The sequence below is a fragment of the Protopterus annectens genome, chromosome 13.part0 (assembly GCF_019279795.1).
Source record: "Protopterus annectens isolate FY-2018-M chromosome 13.part0, PAN1.0, whole genome shotgun sequence".
Lineage (NCBI taxonomy): Eukaryota > Metazoa > Chordata > Ceratodontiformes > Protopteridae > Protopterus > Protopterus annectens.
Genome location: NC_056747.1, coordinates 679,751,392 through 679,766,767, shown reverse-complemented (window position 1 = coordinate 679,766,767; position 15,376 = coordinate 679,751,392). Strand labels below are relative to the sequence as shown.

General features: G+C 44.1%; 1 protein-coding gene across 1 annotated transcript in view; it reads right to left on the bottom strand.

Moving 5' to 3' along the window:
- RPA1 (replication protein A1) overlaps window positions 1-15,376 on the bottom strand; it is a 1,048,235-nt gene that overhangs the window by 99,539 nt on the left and 933,320 nt on the right. The window contains exon 15 of the mRNA XM_044054876.1: window positions 6,229-6,336. Coding sequence (XP_043910811.1) covers window positions 6,229-6,336 — 108 coding nt within the window. The remainder of the gene's footprint in view (window positions 1-6,228; window positions 6,337-15,376) is intronic.

Here is a 15,376-nt window from a genome sequence, read left to right as displayed (position 1 = left end):
TCTAGTACTAGGCCTCCTGGCTTCCAAAATGACATCCATCACAGATTTGAGAGGTGTTGTCTGAATAATTACATGAGCAGCCATGCTGCCATGTTCAGAGTTTGGAGCTGATTGTGCAGAATTGATTGTTCTGCTGCGACAGTAGACGAGGTATTTGAGGCAAGTACCAAGGAGGGAGTTGAGACATTCCTTAGAATTGGGTACAAGTGCTGGCGAGGCCAGTCTGGGGCAATTAGAATCATTTTTGTTTTTTATTGTCTGACCTTTAGTAGGACCTTGGGAAGAAGAGACAGAGGAGGAAAGGCGTAAACTGATCGTTTTTTCCAACTGAAGAACAGGGCATCCACTTTCCATGCTTGTCTGTGATAAATCCTTGTGCAGACTTAGTCCAGTTGATAATTTTGGGGAGAGGCAAATATATCTATGTCCGGGCTCCACCATTTCTCCGTTATCATGCTGAAGATTTGTGGATCCAGTTTCCTCTAGTGAGGGTCCATAAAATTACTGCTTAGGTCGTCTGCCAGAGTATTTTGTTTTCCTGGCATGAATTGAGCTTGAAGATGTACTTGGTAAGTCAAGGCTGTGTCCCACAATGTCATGGCTAGTCTGCAAAGGGGGTAGGAATGTGTGCCTCCCTGCTTATGTACCACATAACCGTGGTGTTGTCTGTCTATCAGTTGTTGTTCTGGATGAAGTAAGTCCTTGAAGGCAGTCAGGGCATTCTGAATAGCTAACATCTTTCTGGTTGATATGCAGATGTAATTGTTTTGGGCTCCATATGCCCTGAATGCATCTCCCCGCCAGGTGCCCCCCCCCCCCAAGCATAGTCTGATGAGTCTGTAGTTCGGGTTTGGTTGGCAGGGGGTAGAGTGAAAGACCATCCCATGTTCTGGTGACATGTCTCTGCCCACCAAAGAAACTCCTGCTGTAGGCAGGGAATGAGAGAAATTGTTTCCAAACTGTGACAATGTTGACTCCATAAACTTTTTTAGGTACCACTGTAGTTTCCTCATATGCAGTCTTGCATATGGAATTAGTACGATGCAGGATGCCATGAACCCCAAAGCCTGCAGAATTTGTCCTGCAGATAACTGGGTTTTTGTTGCCATCCGTTTGAAGTAAATAGTAACGCATGAAACAAGCCTTGAAGAGCAGGTATCTTCTGCATGATTCCCTTATTGGGATATGCAGGTATGCCTCAAGTCTAGAGTCACTAGCCAAGCGTTCTTGCCCAACATGGGCAGAAGCTGTTGCAAAGTCAGCATTTTGAATTTTGGGATGTCCAGGAATGTGTTCAAAATCGATAAATCCAGTATTGGGCACCAGGCATAGTCTTTTCTGGGTACCAAGAACAGTCTTGAGTAAAACCCTTGTTCTAGTTCTGGTACTGGCTGAATAGCCCCCATAGCCATGAGGGACGCAACTTGTTTCTGTGCCTCTGCCCATTGATTTTGCGGCAGATCTGGCCAACTGTTTGGAATTGGCAAGGTATGGAAATGAAATCTGTATCCCTGGGATACTATGTTTAGTACACACTTGTCCTGGGGTATGTTTAGTACACACTTGTCCTGGGGTTATTAACTGCCAAATTTGAGCATGAAGTGCTAACTTTCCCGCTAAGGGGGCTGCCAAAAGATACATGCTTGGTGATGGCAGAGGGAAGTCATTGAGCCTGTTTACTGTAGGGTTGTGCTTTGTTTCCTCCAGATTTGGATGTAGAGGCACCCCACTGCTTTAACCTGTAAGCACCCTGTGATTGGTATCTAGTGCCTTTTGAGCGCCTGGATTTGCCCCGTGAGGCTCTGTCGAACACAGGAAAGGACCAATTTTTTGTAGGCCAGTGTCTACTGAATCTTGGTGGCTGCACTTTTAAAAAGTCTTTTACAGTTTGCATAGACTTAAGCTTGGTCTTCCATTTTCTTTAAAACCTCTTCTGCCCTATTACCAAACACAGTATCGTGCTGTAAAGGTGCATCTAACAATTTAGCTTTAACATGATCAGGCAGATTTTGCTCCTTGAGCCAGGCATGCCTTCTAATCACAGATCCAGTAACTATGGCCCTGCAGGAGGCCTCCAAGGAATCAAAACCACATTGCAAAGTATGTTTTTCAACCTGTTCTGCTGCATGCAATAATTCCTGCAATTCTTTATTTTCCACACATTCAGAAATCAACATAATTTTCTGTTTCAATAATCCCATAACATGCTGTTGATATTTAAGCATATGAAACTGGCAGTTTAAGGCCCTAATTGCCAAGGTTGCTGAAGTATAAACTTTCTTTCCCCATCTATCCAGCGTCCTGGAATCTCTGGGGGAAGGATTCATAGCTGTTGAGGCATTAACACCTTTGGGACCCTGTGAGATAGTTTCAGGGTCAGCAGTAGGAATTTTGAATAAATATTTGTGGGAGTCAGGAACCCTGTAATATCTGTCTGGCTTGCTAGGAGCCGGAGGTAGGGAATCTGGAGCCGTGCTTGATTCCGAAAACACATCATCAACAATGTAATACAGGGGGTATGGCCAAAAGCCAATGATGAGGGAGAAGGAAATCCCTAAGACTCTTTTTGATTCTGAGAAATCTGGACTCTTCCAATGAAAACGTCCCCTCAAAGTATGCAAGGTTTCTCCAAAAGAATAATCTTCAAGGGGGAGATGCAGATGGGACGGATTCCTCTGCATCAGAATCCTCATAGGGTGGTATAGAAAATTCCTGATCAGAAGAGGAATCAGAAGAAATAGAAACCTGATCTGAAGATTCATAATCAGTGTCTTGCCTGGGGGGGGGGTTGGGAACCCCTGATCAAGGTAATTAAGTCTTCAGCCATTTTGATCATTTTTTTTTTTGGGCAGAGGCCTAAGCACGTGGCAAGAAAGACTAAAGAAAATAGCGTTGGCTGCTTGTTTTATACCCCTGACGACCTGACGTCATGAAGAGGAGACAGCAACCAACAGAGGACGCAAGACTTTGATATTCAGGCCCAACTGAGGGCAACCTGCCAGCAGATTACCCAAATGTAATGACTGTAACAGAGAAACACGAACATCCAGTGGTGTATTGGCCTAAAAGGGGTCACCAACAAGATTTTTGGTCTGTCATGCTAAATCTTCAGTAGGACTTCCTGAATAAGAGGGAAGGTGGGGATGCATAGAGAAACATCCCCTTCCAGGAAACTGAAAAAGGCGTCCGTTGCCCTCGCTAGAAGGTTAGGGCAGCCTGGTGCAGAATGAAGGAATTTTCGCGGGGGAGGCAAACAGATCTATTTGAGGTGTACCTCATCTGTGGACTAGATCCAAAAAAACATCCATTTAGAGCATCCATCGTGGGACTGACATGGACCTGCTTAAGGTGTCTGCTTGAGAGTTCTGTTCTGAAGGGATGTAAACTGCCTGTAGTGTTACTCCCCGATTTGTGGCCAGCTCCCACACTAGGAGAGCTAGTCTGCATAGCAAGTAAGATTTTGTTCCCCCGTTTGTTGACATACCACAGAACTGTAGTATTGCCTGTGAATAGCTTTAGAGGGCCCTGTTCCAGTCTGGGCTGAAAAGCCTTCAAGGCCAGAAGAATTACTCTCACCTCTTACACTGATGCGCTCCTGTTTGTTGAAGTCTGGCCAGACACCCTGGACTCTTAGGGGCCCCAAAGTTGCTCCCCATCCCTGGTCTGAGGCATCTGTGTACATTTTCCTGCACTGCTGGGGGGGGGGGTTGAAGAGGTAGGCCCGGGTTGTGGCTCAACTGATTCAACCACAATTGAATCTCAGAGAGAGAAAGAGGGGAATATTCTGTACTCCAAAGGATGTGTGCGCGGAGTCCAAATGGAGCTTAAGTACCACTGAAACTTCCTCATGTGAAGCCTTAACAATTGAGTAGGTCATTCTAATGGTGTCCGAGTGCACTCTCTTGCTCGCTGCACAACCTTTGTTGTGGAGTACAGGCACAGATAACTAATATTGCTCAATCATTACATGAAGTTTGATCATCAGGAATGTCACCAATTCTGATATTCCTCTCATCTTCTGAAGCTTCTTCCTTCACCATAATTACCACACCATTTGTAGTCTGTCCTCATCCCGAGTATTCAATTCTGGATCCCAAGCCAAGTGGCTTTGCTGCAGTGCCCTTCCATCTCATCTCCTGAATACATAGGATTTCCTGCCTCCTTTCTATCATGTCATTCACTTCCAAGCTGCAGCCTGTCAGTGAAACAACACAGAGTGTAGCAATCCTTACATCATGTTCGGCAGGCAGATTGGCTTTACATCTCCAGCCTTCGCTCAGAGCTATCCAAGGTAACCCAACATGGGCAACTGGACACAGACCGTCCAGCAGCTTTCTGACCAGTGCTGCTGGGCTTTATGGCAGGCACACACTGACCAAAGTGGCACACAGACTTCTCAGACTGTCAGAATGGGACCCTGGTGTAGGTCACAGTAGAGTCTTCAACTCATTTATCACGTCAAACAGCCATGTCCACTTTTGATATCAATGTTACCAAATCACCTAGAGCCAAATTTTAACATAGTCCAGTGACTAGCTCTGACACTGTTCAGAGGCTGTGATCCATGTTCTAACTGGAGGATACTGCTCATCACAACTATACCCAAAGTGGGTGGTCTATACAACCTTCCCCCATAGGCACTATCTTGAGTCCATGCTGCTGCTCACAAAACCATCTGTAGGAGAGTTTGAAGTGGAAATGCATGTTTTCTGGGTGGATGGAGAAACCTCACAGACACAGGGAGAACATGAAAACTCTATACAGACATTGTCCAGAGGTCAAAACTGAAGCAATTACACCTTCCAATTAATCGCCAGCAATAAGAAGAGACTTTCCCAAACATATACTTCTCCCTTCCAGTAAGTCACCTGGAAATAAATAAAATGACTTGCAACCAAATATTTCTTACAACAAAAGGGAGCCAGAAAACCATGATCTGTGTTCATTTTTCTACTGAGCTCCATACTTGCAACCATGGTAAGGAAAGATGAAGAGCTCTACAATGTGAATGCCAGGGAGATCTGATGTCAGGCTACATGTATGCATGTGGCTAACTCTCACCTATAAGAAATTCTGAAGTAGCAATCACTAACAAACATATAACTGGTTAAAACACCCAGTCTGATGCAGAAAAAATGTGAAACCCACTGACCTACAAAAACTAAAAACCTTAGTTTCAACTTTCAGGCAAGTAATAAATGTATACTAAAACAGTCATGGTACAACTACTGTGAAGGCAGAGATACCCAACTGGGAAAATTATACTTAATAGTAAATATGTCCAGTACCATTCCTTATTTTAATACTAATGCTTCAAATAACTGGCACACACGCTATGTAGGGAAAAATCATCTGGAATTTACTTTGACTAACTTACCAATGACATATTCAGCCCTCACCCACCATCCCTTCACCTTGTCAAATCAGACCACGACAGCTACATTTTTACCAAAACCAAAGACAGCCTTTGTGCAAAAGTTTATCATTTGGGAATTTCTCCATTAGTGCCTAACCCTAAATTGATAATGTCTTTATAAGTACTAAAAATAATTAAACCCTGAAGGCTCCCCACTTTGACATTGATGGTTTCAAGAAATTTTACAACTTCCTGCAGAGCTGCATCACAAACCATGACACAGTGGAAGATTTAGTAACAAATTCATGTGGTAGAACTAAATGAGTAAAACGCCTCAATGTAATCTAAATGGTACAAAAAACTTGAGAAATTAAAACCACTCCAGCTTAAGCAGCATTAGCAACAATAATCTACTCCATGCTCTGAGCTTAAGCTTGCAAAACACAAGACAATAAAGCACCTTACAACTACTTGAGCAAATTTAATATGCAGGACTGTGGAGCAACTGAAATTAATAGTACAGTATGCTTCAGGTTTTAAGATACTGCCAATGTTCCGTTGAAAATGCACTAAAGTTTGAAAAACTCAGCAAGCCCCCCCCCCCAAATCCAATCTCCTAATCCAAGTGAAGCAGCCTTGGGCAACTAAAAAGTGTGCATCAAGTCTTTTAACCACTGATGTCTGGAATCTTGAGATTTTAAATTCAAGTTACTATCACCTCTATGCCAAATTGAAAAAAAAAACAAAACAAAATAAGCTACATATCAAAATTCCTGAAAACCTGCCATAAATGATATACAAAACAATACAACCTCAATATCAGAAAACTGTCCAATTTCATTTTAGTGTCAAAATGTAAATGGCATACTCACTGTGTCTTTCAGTTCTCCAAGATAATTGGCATTCTGTCCAAGGATAGCTTCAGCTGCCTCCTGGAAACATGTCACCCACTGATTATCACCAAAATCTGCAATATTTGCCTAAAAGAAAAAGTGCATATGAACAAAACTATTAAAAGGCACATTCAGTAAGAAATGGGATGCCACATATCTACTATCCAACTAATATTCAAACGTAATTACTCTGCAAAGTGAAAGCACAGTCTGCCATAAGTGAAAAGTACTTCTGTTACATTGCATGTTTTATTTTTACTGAGCGATCTCTGCAAACAAGTATTGGGATTACAAGATGCTGGGGCTTTCCATCTATTAAAAAGCTAAGTAAGCTGGAATGCTAAAAACACAGTAGGAATGGTGGGCAATGATTCAGTATCCGAGTGCACTGCAATATCAGAGAAATAAAATTCATACATGAAGTGTGGAGGAGCAGAAAGAATAGTGTAAAATCTTACCATAACCATAGATGTCCTTCCCTTCTATATGTTGCAGTATTCATAACATGGAGTCCGCTGCAGGATGACTCGTACGTATGGCCGGTATACAAAAGTCTAGTGCTACTGTAAGGTATGTGCAACGTCAAAGAACAATCCTACGTTGGTCATAAAATGACATTGGGTATAAAGCAGATTGCACATACCAGACCTCAGAACTGAATGTAAAAAGGCACCAGCCTGATCCTAGGTGAGGAAACATACCACCAGAAGCTAGGAAGGCAGAGGGGAGAAGTAATACTGCAACATACAGAACAGAAGGCCATCTATAGTTATGGTAAGATTTTACACTAGTCTACATGGTCCTATTCATATGTTGCAGTATTCAAAACATGAGGAAGAATACCAAAGCTCATGTAGAAGAATTGGGTGGAGGAGCAGTAACATTCTCCACAACCCCCTGCAAAATAGCCCTAGCAAAACCAGCTCTGGGCCTGGAAATGCCACCTAACTTATGTTTTGTGATGGTATGAACAGACCACCAGGTAGCTGCTTCCAGGATAGAACAGGTGTCTAAGCCCTTCAAAAATGCACCAGAGGAAGACACAGTTCTGGTGGAGTGTGTCCAACAGGCGAGGAGAGATTCTTCCATGTGAGACAAAAAAGGAAATCCAACTGGAAACGGTCTGCTTGGAAACTGGCTTGCCCAGGGCCCTTGGGTGATGGGAAACCGGCAGTCAGATTTCCTAACTTGTTTGGTTTTATCCAAGTAATATCAGAGTTGCCTGTGCACATCTAAAGTGTGTAGGATCCTCACTAGAGGATTGAGGAGCAGGGTAAAAGGTGGGAAGATTGATGGACTGATTGAGTGATAACTCATTTACCACTTTGGGCATAAAGGATGGGTTAATGAGTAAAGATACCCAAGCCCTGTGAAAGACTGAAGGGGGAAAAGAGACTAAATCAGAAACCCTTTAGCAGAAGTAATGGCCATGAAAAGAACAGTTTTCCAGGTGCAGTGCTGCAGAGAAGCAGAATCTGCAAGGCTCGAAAGTTAAGATCCCAAGGAGGAGGAGGAACTGGTTTCTTTGGTGGTCTAATATGAAGGATGCCTTTTAAAAGTTTAACTTCCAATCTGGAAGCTAAAGGGGGAGACACAGGCAGACATGCAGAGATGGCTTTTACTGAAGAGTATGACAGTTCACTCAATTCACACAGGTAGGACAGAAACACGAACATTCACCAGCAGTGGTTGTAAAGCCTTTTTAAGACAACAAATGGAAAACCTTTTCCATTTAGAAACCTAGGATTTCCTAGTAGTGGGTTCCTGAAGGGAATCAAAACCCTATCACCCAAAGAGTCAGTTGTAGAGTTGACATCTGTAAGTGTACTAGAGTTCCCTTGTCCTGTGTTAGTAGGTCCATTCTGTGGGGTAACGCGTGGTGACTGCCCGTAGCTAAATACAGAAGGGGAACCAATGCAGTCTTGGCCAAAAGAGAGTCACCAGGACGATTTTTGGTTGCTCCTGTTGGATTTTCAACAGGACCTTTGAGAAGTGGGAAGGGGGAATGCATATAGAAACATCCCCTTCAAAGACAAGACATTCACCTTCCATGCAAAGGGATCTAGGACCCTGGCATAAAATGTGGTAAGTTGTCCGTTCATGGGGAAGGTGAAGAGATCTACCAGAGGTGTACCCCATCGATGGACCTTGTCCAGAAACATGTCCCTGTACAACAGCCATTCGTGGGAGAGAATCATGGACCTGCGCAGTGTGTCTGCCACAACATTCTTGGTCATGGGTATGTAAACTACCCTGAGGGTGAGTCTACTCAGAGCAGCTAACTCCCAGACCTATAAAGCCAGTCTGCACAGGAGATAGGACTTTGTGCCTCCCTGTTTGACATACCAGAGGGCCGTGGTATTGCCTACAAGCCATCTTAAAGCCCTTTGGGAAAGGAGAAGTTTAAAGATCTGTAGAGTGAAAATCAGGGCTCTCATTTCCTTGATACTGGTGCACTCCCTCTTCTGAGCTGAGACCACACATCTCGACCCGGGTTGCTCACCAGCCCAGGTCTGAAGCATCCATGTACAGCTCCTGGGTGGAAGAGGTGGTTGCAAGAGTAATCCTGGATTCCTTGAAACCTGTTGGATTCATCAGTGCAGCTCCTTTTTCAAGCAGGGTAGAAGGGGAATAAAATAATCCAGCGTATGAGAGTTGTATCCATACTGTTCTCAGGAATCACTAGCACTTCCTCATGTGTAACTTGTCTAAAGGAAGCATGGGGATATGGATGCCATGAACCACAAGAGGCAAAGAAACTCCTTGCCAGTTGGGGATTGCAGAAGCAAGAGAGCCTGGAAGTAGGATGTGAGGAATTTTTCTGGAGGTAAGGAAGCCAGCATCCTCTGATTGGATCCTGCAGCCAAGGAAAACGTGGTCTTGGGAAGGAACCACAGTAGATTTCTGGTAACTGATCAAGAAACCTAGACCAGTGATGGCAAACCTTTTGGGCTTGGTGTGTCAAAAATTCGCAAAATGTGTATCTGGACTCTGCAGGCGTGTCACCCACACCCAAATGAGAGAAAATTCTTTACATATTCATTTATTTAAAAAATACAGTTCAATCGTGTGCTATGTAAAAATAAAAAATCAGTGACTTAAAATAGAGAAAATGATGTGTGCACTGATAATTGGGCTTAAAATCGTGCACCAAAAAATACCCTACTGCTAATATTATGTAACACACCATTTGATTAACATCAAATTAATGACTTTCTTGTTGGAGTTTTATTAAAAAGTGCAGGGTCAAATATTTTTTTTATTTTGTTCATTGTTTCTTTGGCAACTTGGGTGTTGAATGGTGTCTCACCCAACACGTCATGGTGCGTCACCTTTGACACACAAGTAATAGGTTCACCATCACAAACACACACCCTCAGGCAGTGACATGAAGGAAAGGTTCTCCTGAAAGGTGACTGGAGTCAGCTTGGAGAAGGTTATCCAGGTAAAGAAAAACCTCTATGTCCTGTACTCTGCAGAAGGCTACGACAGCAGTTAAGCATTTTGTGAAGACCCTCGGGGCCACAGACAACGAAGGACCATCGTTCCTGGGTACCAGAAACATCCTGGAGTAGAACCATTTTCCTACTTGGGAAGGAGGCGCCTCCCAAATGGTGGAGAGAAGAGAGCGGGGGAGCAACACAGAGTGGGGGAGCGTCAAAGGGAAAGATGTTTTGGCCCAGGAAGGGGGGGGGGGGGGGGGTAGTTGCAGACTACCTGCCAGCCTCAAAGGGTAGTTTCTGTGCAGGAGTTGAGGAGATAGACTTGGAGGAAAATTGTCTCCTAGCTTCTCTCATCTTTCAAAGACTGGGACCTAGAAGACTTACGGTCTTGGTAGTGTAAGTTCTTCTGAAACCTAAGCACAAGGGAAACAAAAATGTATTTCAGATCTTGTAGCACCTTGCCCTTCTCCTATATTATAATTCCTTGTTGTCCAGGGGGGGCATCCAGGAGTTTTGCCTTAATGTCAGCAGGCCAAGGTTGGAATCTGAGCCAGGAATATTTAACATTTAACCATGAAAGCCCGACCTGCAACAAAATCGATTTACAGTGGAGGCATGGGGAGAAATGCTGCAGATGCATGTCGTTGTAACCTCCTGAGGACTGACCCAGATGCAGCCACTCTAGCTGGTGGCCTTCACAGGATCATAGCTACACTTCACGGAATGCTGTGTAAACTGATCAGAGGAGTTAAGGATGGAGGAGGGCTTGGCCTACTGGAAGAGTCAAGGTTTGGTCAAAACGGGTCTGGTAATTAATGGTCCTGAAAACCAGAGTAGCTGATGTACAAACCTTCTTTCCTATTCTCTCCATGACTGCTCTCCTCATCTGACGGGAGCAGGAAGTGGAAGGTAACATTTTGGAGGCTTTGTCCGAAGATACTGAAATGGTTGCAGGGTCTGCAGAGGGGCATCTGAACAAAAATTTGGAGTCCTCAAGCACGTTATAAAATCTATCTGGTCTTTTGGGGCAGGAGGTTGTGAATCAGTGCGCTTAGAAGTTGCAACACAGCCAACCAGGAAGACTGGCAGAACAGGAGGTATGGCAGATAGGGAAGATGAGTCCATCGGCAGCATGTCATAGTACCTTTTTTGGATGTCTGACACCTGAGAACATTCCCATTTGAAAAACACCATTTTATGAATGGCTTTCCCCAAATGAGATATGCTCTCCAGGGGAATCAGTGCCATTAGATTCTTCTTCTGGGGAAGCATAACCCAAAGAAGAAATTTGGGCTGAATAAGCCAAAGATTCATCCCCAGTAGAATTCTTTCATTCGAAGAAAACTCCTCAGTAGTCCTCTTTTGTGGTGTAGAGGGAGGAATAGAGGGGGAAGGGAGAGAGGGAGCTCAGGATTGTCTCAGGGCCATAAAGGCATTGAACAGGTCTTGGGAAAAGGCCTGCCAATCCGCTGATTGTTCTTGAGGGGCAAGAGAAAAGTACAGTTGCATACACTTACCATAAATGTAGATGTTAGAGTGTATTCACTGTTGCAGTCATTACACTTGGGTTATCCTGCTGGCAGGCTACCCTCAGTCGGCCTGAATTCCAAAGTCTAGGCCTGGCGTCGGTTGCTGTCGCCTCTTCCCTGACGTCAGTGGGCCAGGGGTATAAAAGATGCACCAAATGCCATTTTCTTCAGTTTTTCTTGCCCCAGATGTCAGGTGCCCCAAAAAGGGTAGGCTAAAAAATATGGCAATAAAACATGCATGAACCAAAATTTATACCTTCATCTATAAGCAAATACACCACATAGGTTGTATAGATTAGAGAAGTGCAGATAAGTTCCAGCAAAGTAATGGGGGATGGTGGGTGGGTAACCTGGACTGCAACATTAAATACACTCTAACATCTACATTTCTGGTAAGTGTACACAACTGTACTATGTTCTTCGTGTTGCACTGTTGCAGTCATTACACTTGGGTTGAATCCCAAAGCTATGGTTGGGAGGCTGGAGCTAATATAGCATTAGGAGCAGCTATGAGGCCCTGCACAACTGCAGTGGCAAAGCCTGCCCTGGAATTAGAGGAGAGTGGTAAATTATAGTGCTTTGTAAAGGTGTGCATTGAACTCCAGGCAGCAGCCTCTAAAATGCCTTTGGTTGGTACTTCCCTGAGGAAGGCTGCTGAAGTGGCTGCTGCTCTGGTTGAATGTGGCCTAATGCCCTTAGGCACTGGCTTGCCATGTTGTGAATAGCAGAAACGAATGCAGTGACCTATCCACTTTGAAATAGTCTGCTTTGAGATAGCCTTTCCTTGTGATCCTGCAGTATGTGCCACTAGTAGTAAGCTTTGGTTCTGGCCACTAGTAGTAAGCTTTGGTTCTGTTCAAGTAGAAGCGTATCTGTCTGTGTATGTCCAAAGAATGCAGAATTATCTCCCCCTTATTCTGTGGGTTTGGATAAAAAGTGGGCAGATGAATAGCTTGGTTAAGGGCCACACTGGACACTACCTTAGGCATAAATGTCAGGTTTGTCCTCAGAGAAACCCTGTCTGGATTAAAAAATGATATAATGTTCCACAGCCATCAGTGCCTGTAGCCGAGACTCGTCTTGCAGAAGTTATTGCTAGGAGCAGAGCTGTTTTCAAAGATAAAAACTTTACATCAGCTGCAGCGGGCTGGCTCGAAAGGAGGCAGGGTGAGTTTTTCCGAGACATAACTGAGGTCCCATGCAGGTACTGGTGATCTCCTTGGAGGCCTTAAGTTTTTGGCTCCTCCAAGATACTGCCTTTAACAAAGGATGAGAAAAGACTGGTGGCTCTGTATTGTAATGAGCCGAAATGGCATGAATTTTAATTGATGAAAAGGATAGGCCTTTGTCCAGCATCTCAGTTAAGTATTGCAAAATCTGAGGAATATTTGTTACAGCTGTGTCAATTCCTTGTGCCTGGTTTCAAGCACAGAATCTGTTCAATTTTCCAGCTAAGATTTTTCTGGTACTAGGCCTTCTGGCCTCCAAAATGACATCCATCACAGCTTTAGTGAGAGGTGCGTTTTGTATGACTACATTATCCGCCATGCTGCCAGATTTACGGTCTTTAGCTGGCTGTGCAGGATCCGATTGTTTTGCTGGGATAGTAGATGAGGTATTTGAGGCAAGGTCCATGCCGGGCATTGAGACAAGTTAATTAGGATTGAATATCAGTACTGGTGGGGCCAGTCTGGGGCAATCAGTATCATCTTTGGCTTCTCTTGTCTGACCTTTACGAGTACCTTGGGGAGGGGAGGCAGTGGAGGAAAGGCATATACTGCTAAGCTTTTCCAGCTGAAAGATAGGGCGCCCACTTTCCATGCTTGTCTGTGATAAGTCCTTGTGCAGAATCATTTGAGTTGGCAATTGTGAGGAGAGGCAAATAGATCTATCTCCGGGCATCCCCATTTCCTTATTCATGCTGAAGACTTGTGGATCCAATTTCCACTCGTGGGGATCCATGGGGTTTCTGCTTAGTTCGTCTGCCAGAGTATTTATCTTTCCTGGCAGGAATTGTGCCTTCAGATGTACTTGGTAAGTCAATGCTGTGCCCCACAAAGTCATGGCTAGTCTGCAAAGGGGGTAAGAATGAGTGTCTCCCTGCTGGTTTATATACCACATGACCGTGGTGTTGTCTGTCTATCAGTAGTTGTCCCGGATGAAGCAGGTCCTTTAAGGCCGTCAGGGCATTCTGAACAGCTAGCATCTCTTTTTGAGTGATATGTAGATGCATTTGGTTTGCGGACCATGTGCCTTGGATACAGCTTACTGCCATGTGGGGCCCCCCCATGCATAATCTGATGCATCTGCTGTTAATGTCTGCCTGGCGGTAAAGTGAATGGCTACCCCTTGTTCTGGTGACAAGACTTCACCACCATTGAAACTCCTGTTGTAGGCAGGGAATGAGGGTAATTATCGTTTCCAGACTGTGGCAATGTTGAGCCCAAACACTTTAGATACCATTGAAGTTTCCTCATATGCAGTCTTGCATATGGAATTAGTAGAATGCAGGATGCCATGAAGCCTAAAGCCTGCAGAATTTTTCTTGCAGACAACTGGGCCTTTGTTGCCAATAGGTTAAAATAGGTAGTCAGTTGTCTTGGTTTGTCTGGTGTGAGATAAGCCATCTGGGCAGTTGTATTTAAGCTTGCACCCAGGAATATTATCTGAGAGGGTACTAGTTTTGATTTCTTTTCATTGACTGTGTACCCTAGGCCTGTTAGAAATAGCTTTACAATCGCCAGATGCTGTAGTAGAATGTCCTTGTTCTCTGCTTGAATGAGGTAGTCGTCTAAGTAAGGATATATTTGCATTCCTCTGTCTGCAGAATGCAATTACTGGTGCCAGGCACTTTGTGAAGACACTGGGCGCAGTAGATAAGCCAAAGGGCAGTGCAGAGAATTGATAATGAGTTGAACCTGCAATGAAACGGAGGTATCTTTTGTCTGATAGGGACATGCAGGTATGCCTCATTTAGGTCTAAAGTTGCAAACCAAGCCTTCTTGCCCAGCATGGGCAGAAGTTGATGTAGAGTCAACATTTTGAATTTTGGCATATCCAGAAATGTGTTTAGAATAGATGGTCCAGTATTGGTCTCATCCTTTCTTGGTACCAAGAAGAGTCTTGAATAAAATCCTTGTCCATGCTCTTGCTTTGGTACTTGTTAAATGGCCCTCATATGTCCATGATGGATGAGACTTGTTTTTGTGCCTCTGCCCATTAATGTTTTGGCAGGTCTGGCCAACCGTTTGTCCTTGGCAGTGTATGGAAGTGAAACTTGTAGCCTTGTGACACTGTCTAAGACCCATTTATCCTGGGTTATTACGTGCCAATTCTGAGAAAAAAGTGCTAGTTTTCCCCCTAAAGGTGCTGCCAGAAGATAAGTGCTTGGTGCAGGCAGGGGGAAGTCATTGGGACTGTTTCCTGTATGGCTGTGATTTGTCTTCTCCACTTTTGGAGGTAGAAGCACCCCATTGTTTAGACCTGTACAAACCTTGGGGCTGGGATCTGCCTCTTGGGCGTCTGTGTCTGCCCCTTTGTGGTCTGACACTGGAAAGGACCAATTCTTTGTAGGCCACTGTCTGCTAAATCTAGGAGGCTGTACCTGTAAGAAATCCTTAACCATTGATTTAGCTTTGTCCTCCATTTTCTTTAACACCTTCTGCTTTAACACCAAACAAGGTAACATGCTGTAATAGAGCATCTAATAATTTTGCTTTGACATGATCAGGCAGATTTTGTTCCTTTAACCAAGCATGCCTTCTGATGACAGAACCCATAACAGCGGCCCTGCAGGAGGCCTTTAAAGAATCAAAACCACATTGCAAAGTATGCTTTCCAGCTTGTTCAGCTGCATGCAATAAATCCTGCATTTCTTTGTTTTCTGCACATTCAGAATTTATCAACATTTTCTGTTTTAGCAGTGACATAATATATTGCTGATATTTGAGCATATGAAACTGACAATTTAAAGCCCTTCTAGCCAAGATAGCTGAAGTGTAAATTTTTCCCCATCTGTGCAATGCCCTAGAATCTCTGTTTGAAGGGGTAGGGTTTTTTTTGCAGTGGAAGCTTTGACCCCTTTGGGACCCTGAGAGAGTGTTTCTGGGTCAGCAGCAGGGTTTTTGAAATGGAATTTATGAGAGTCAGGAACCC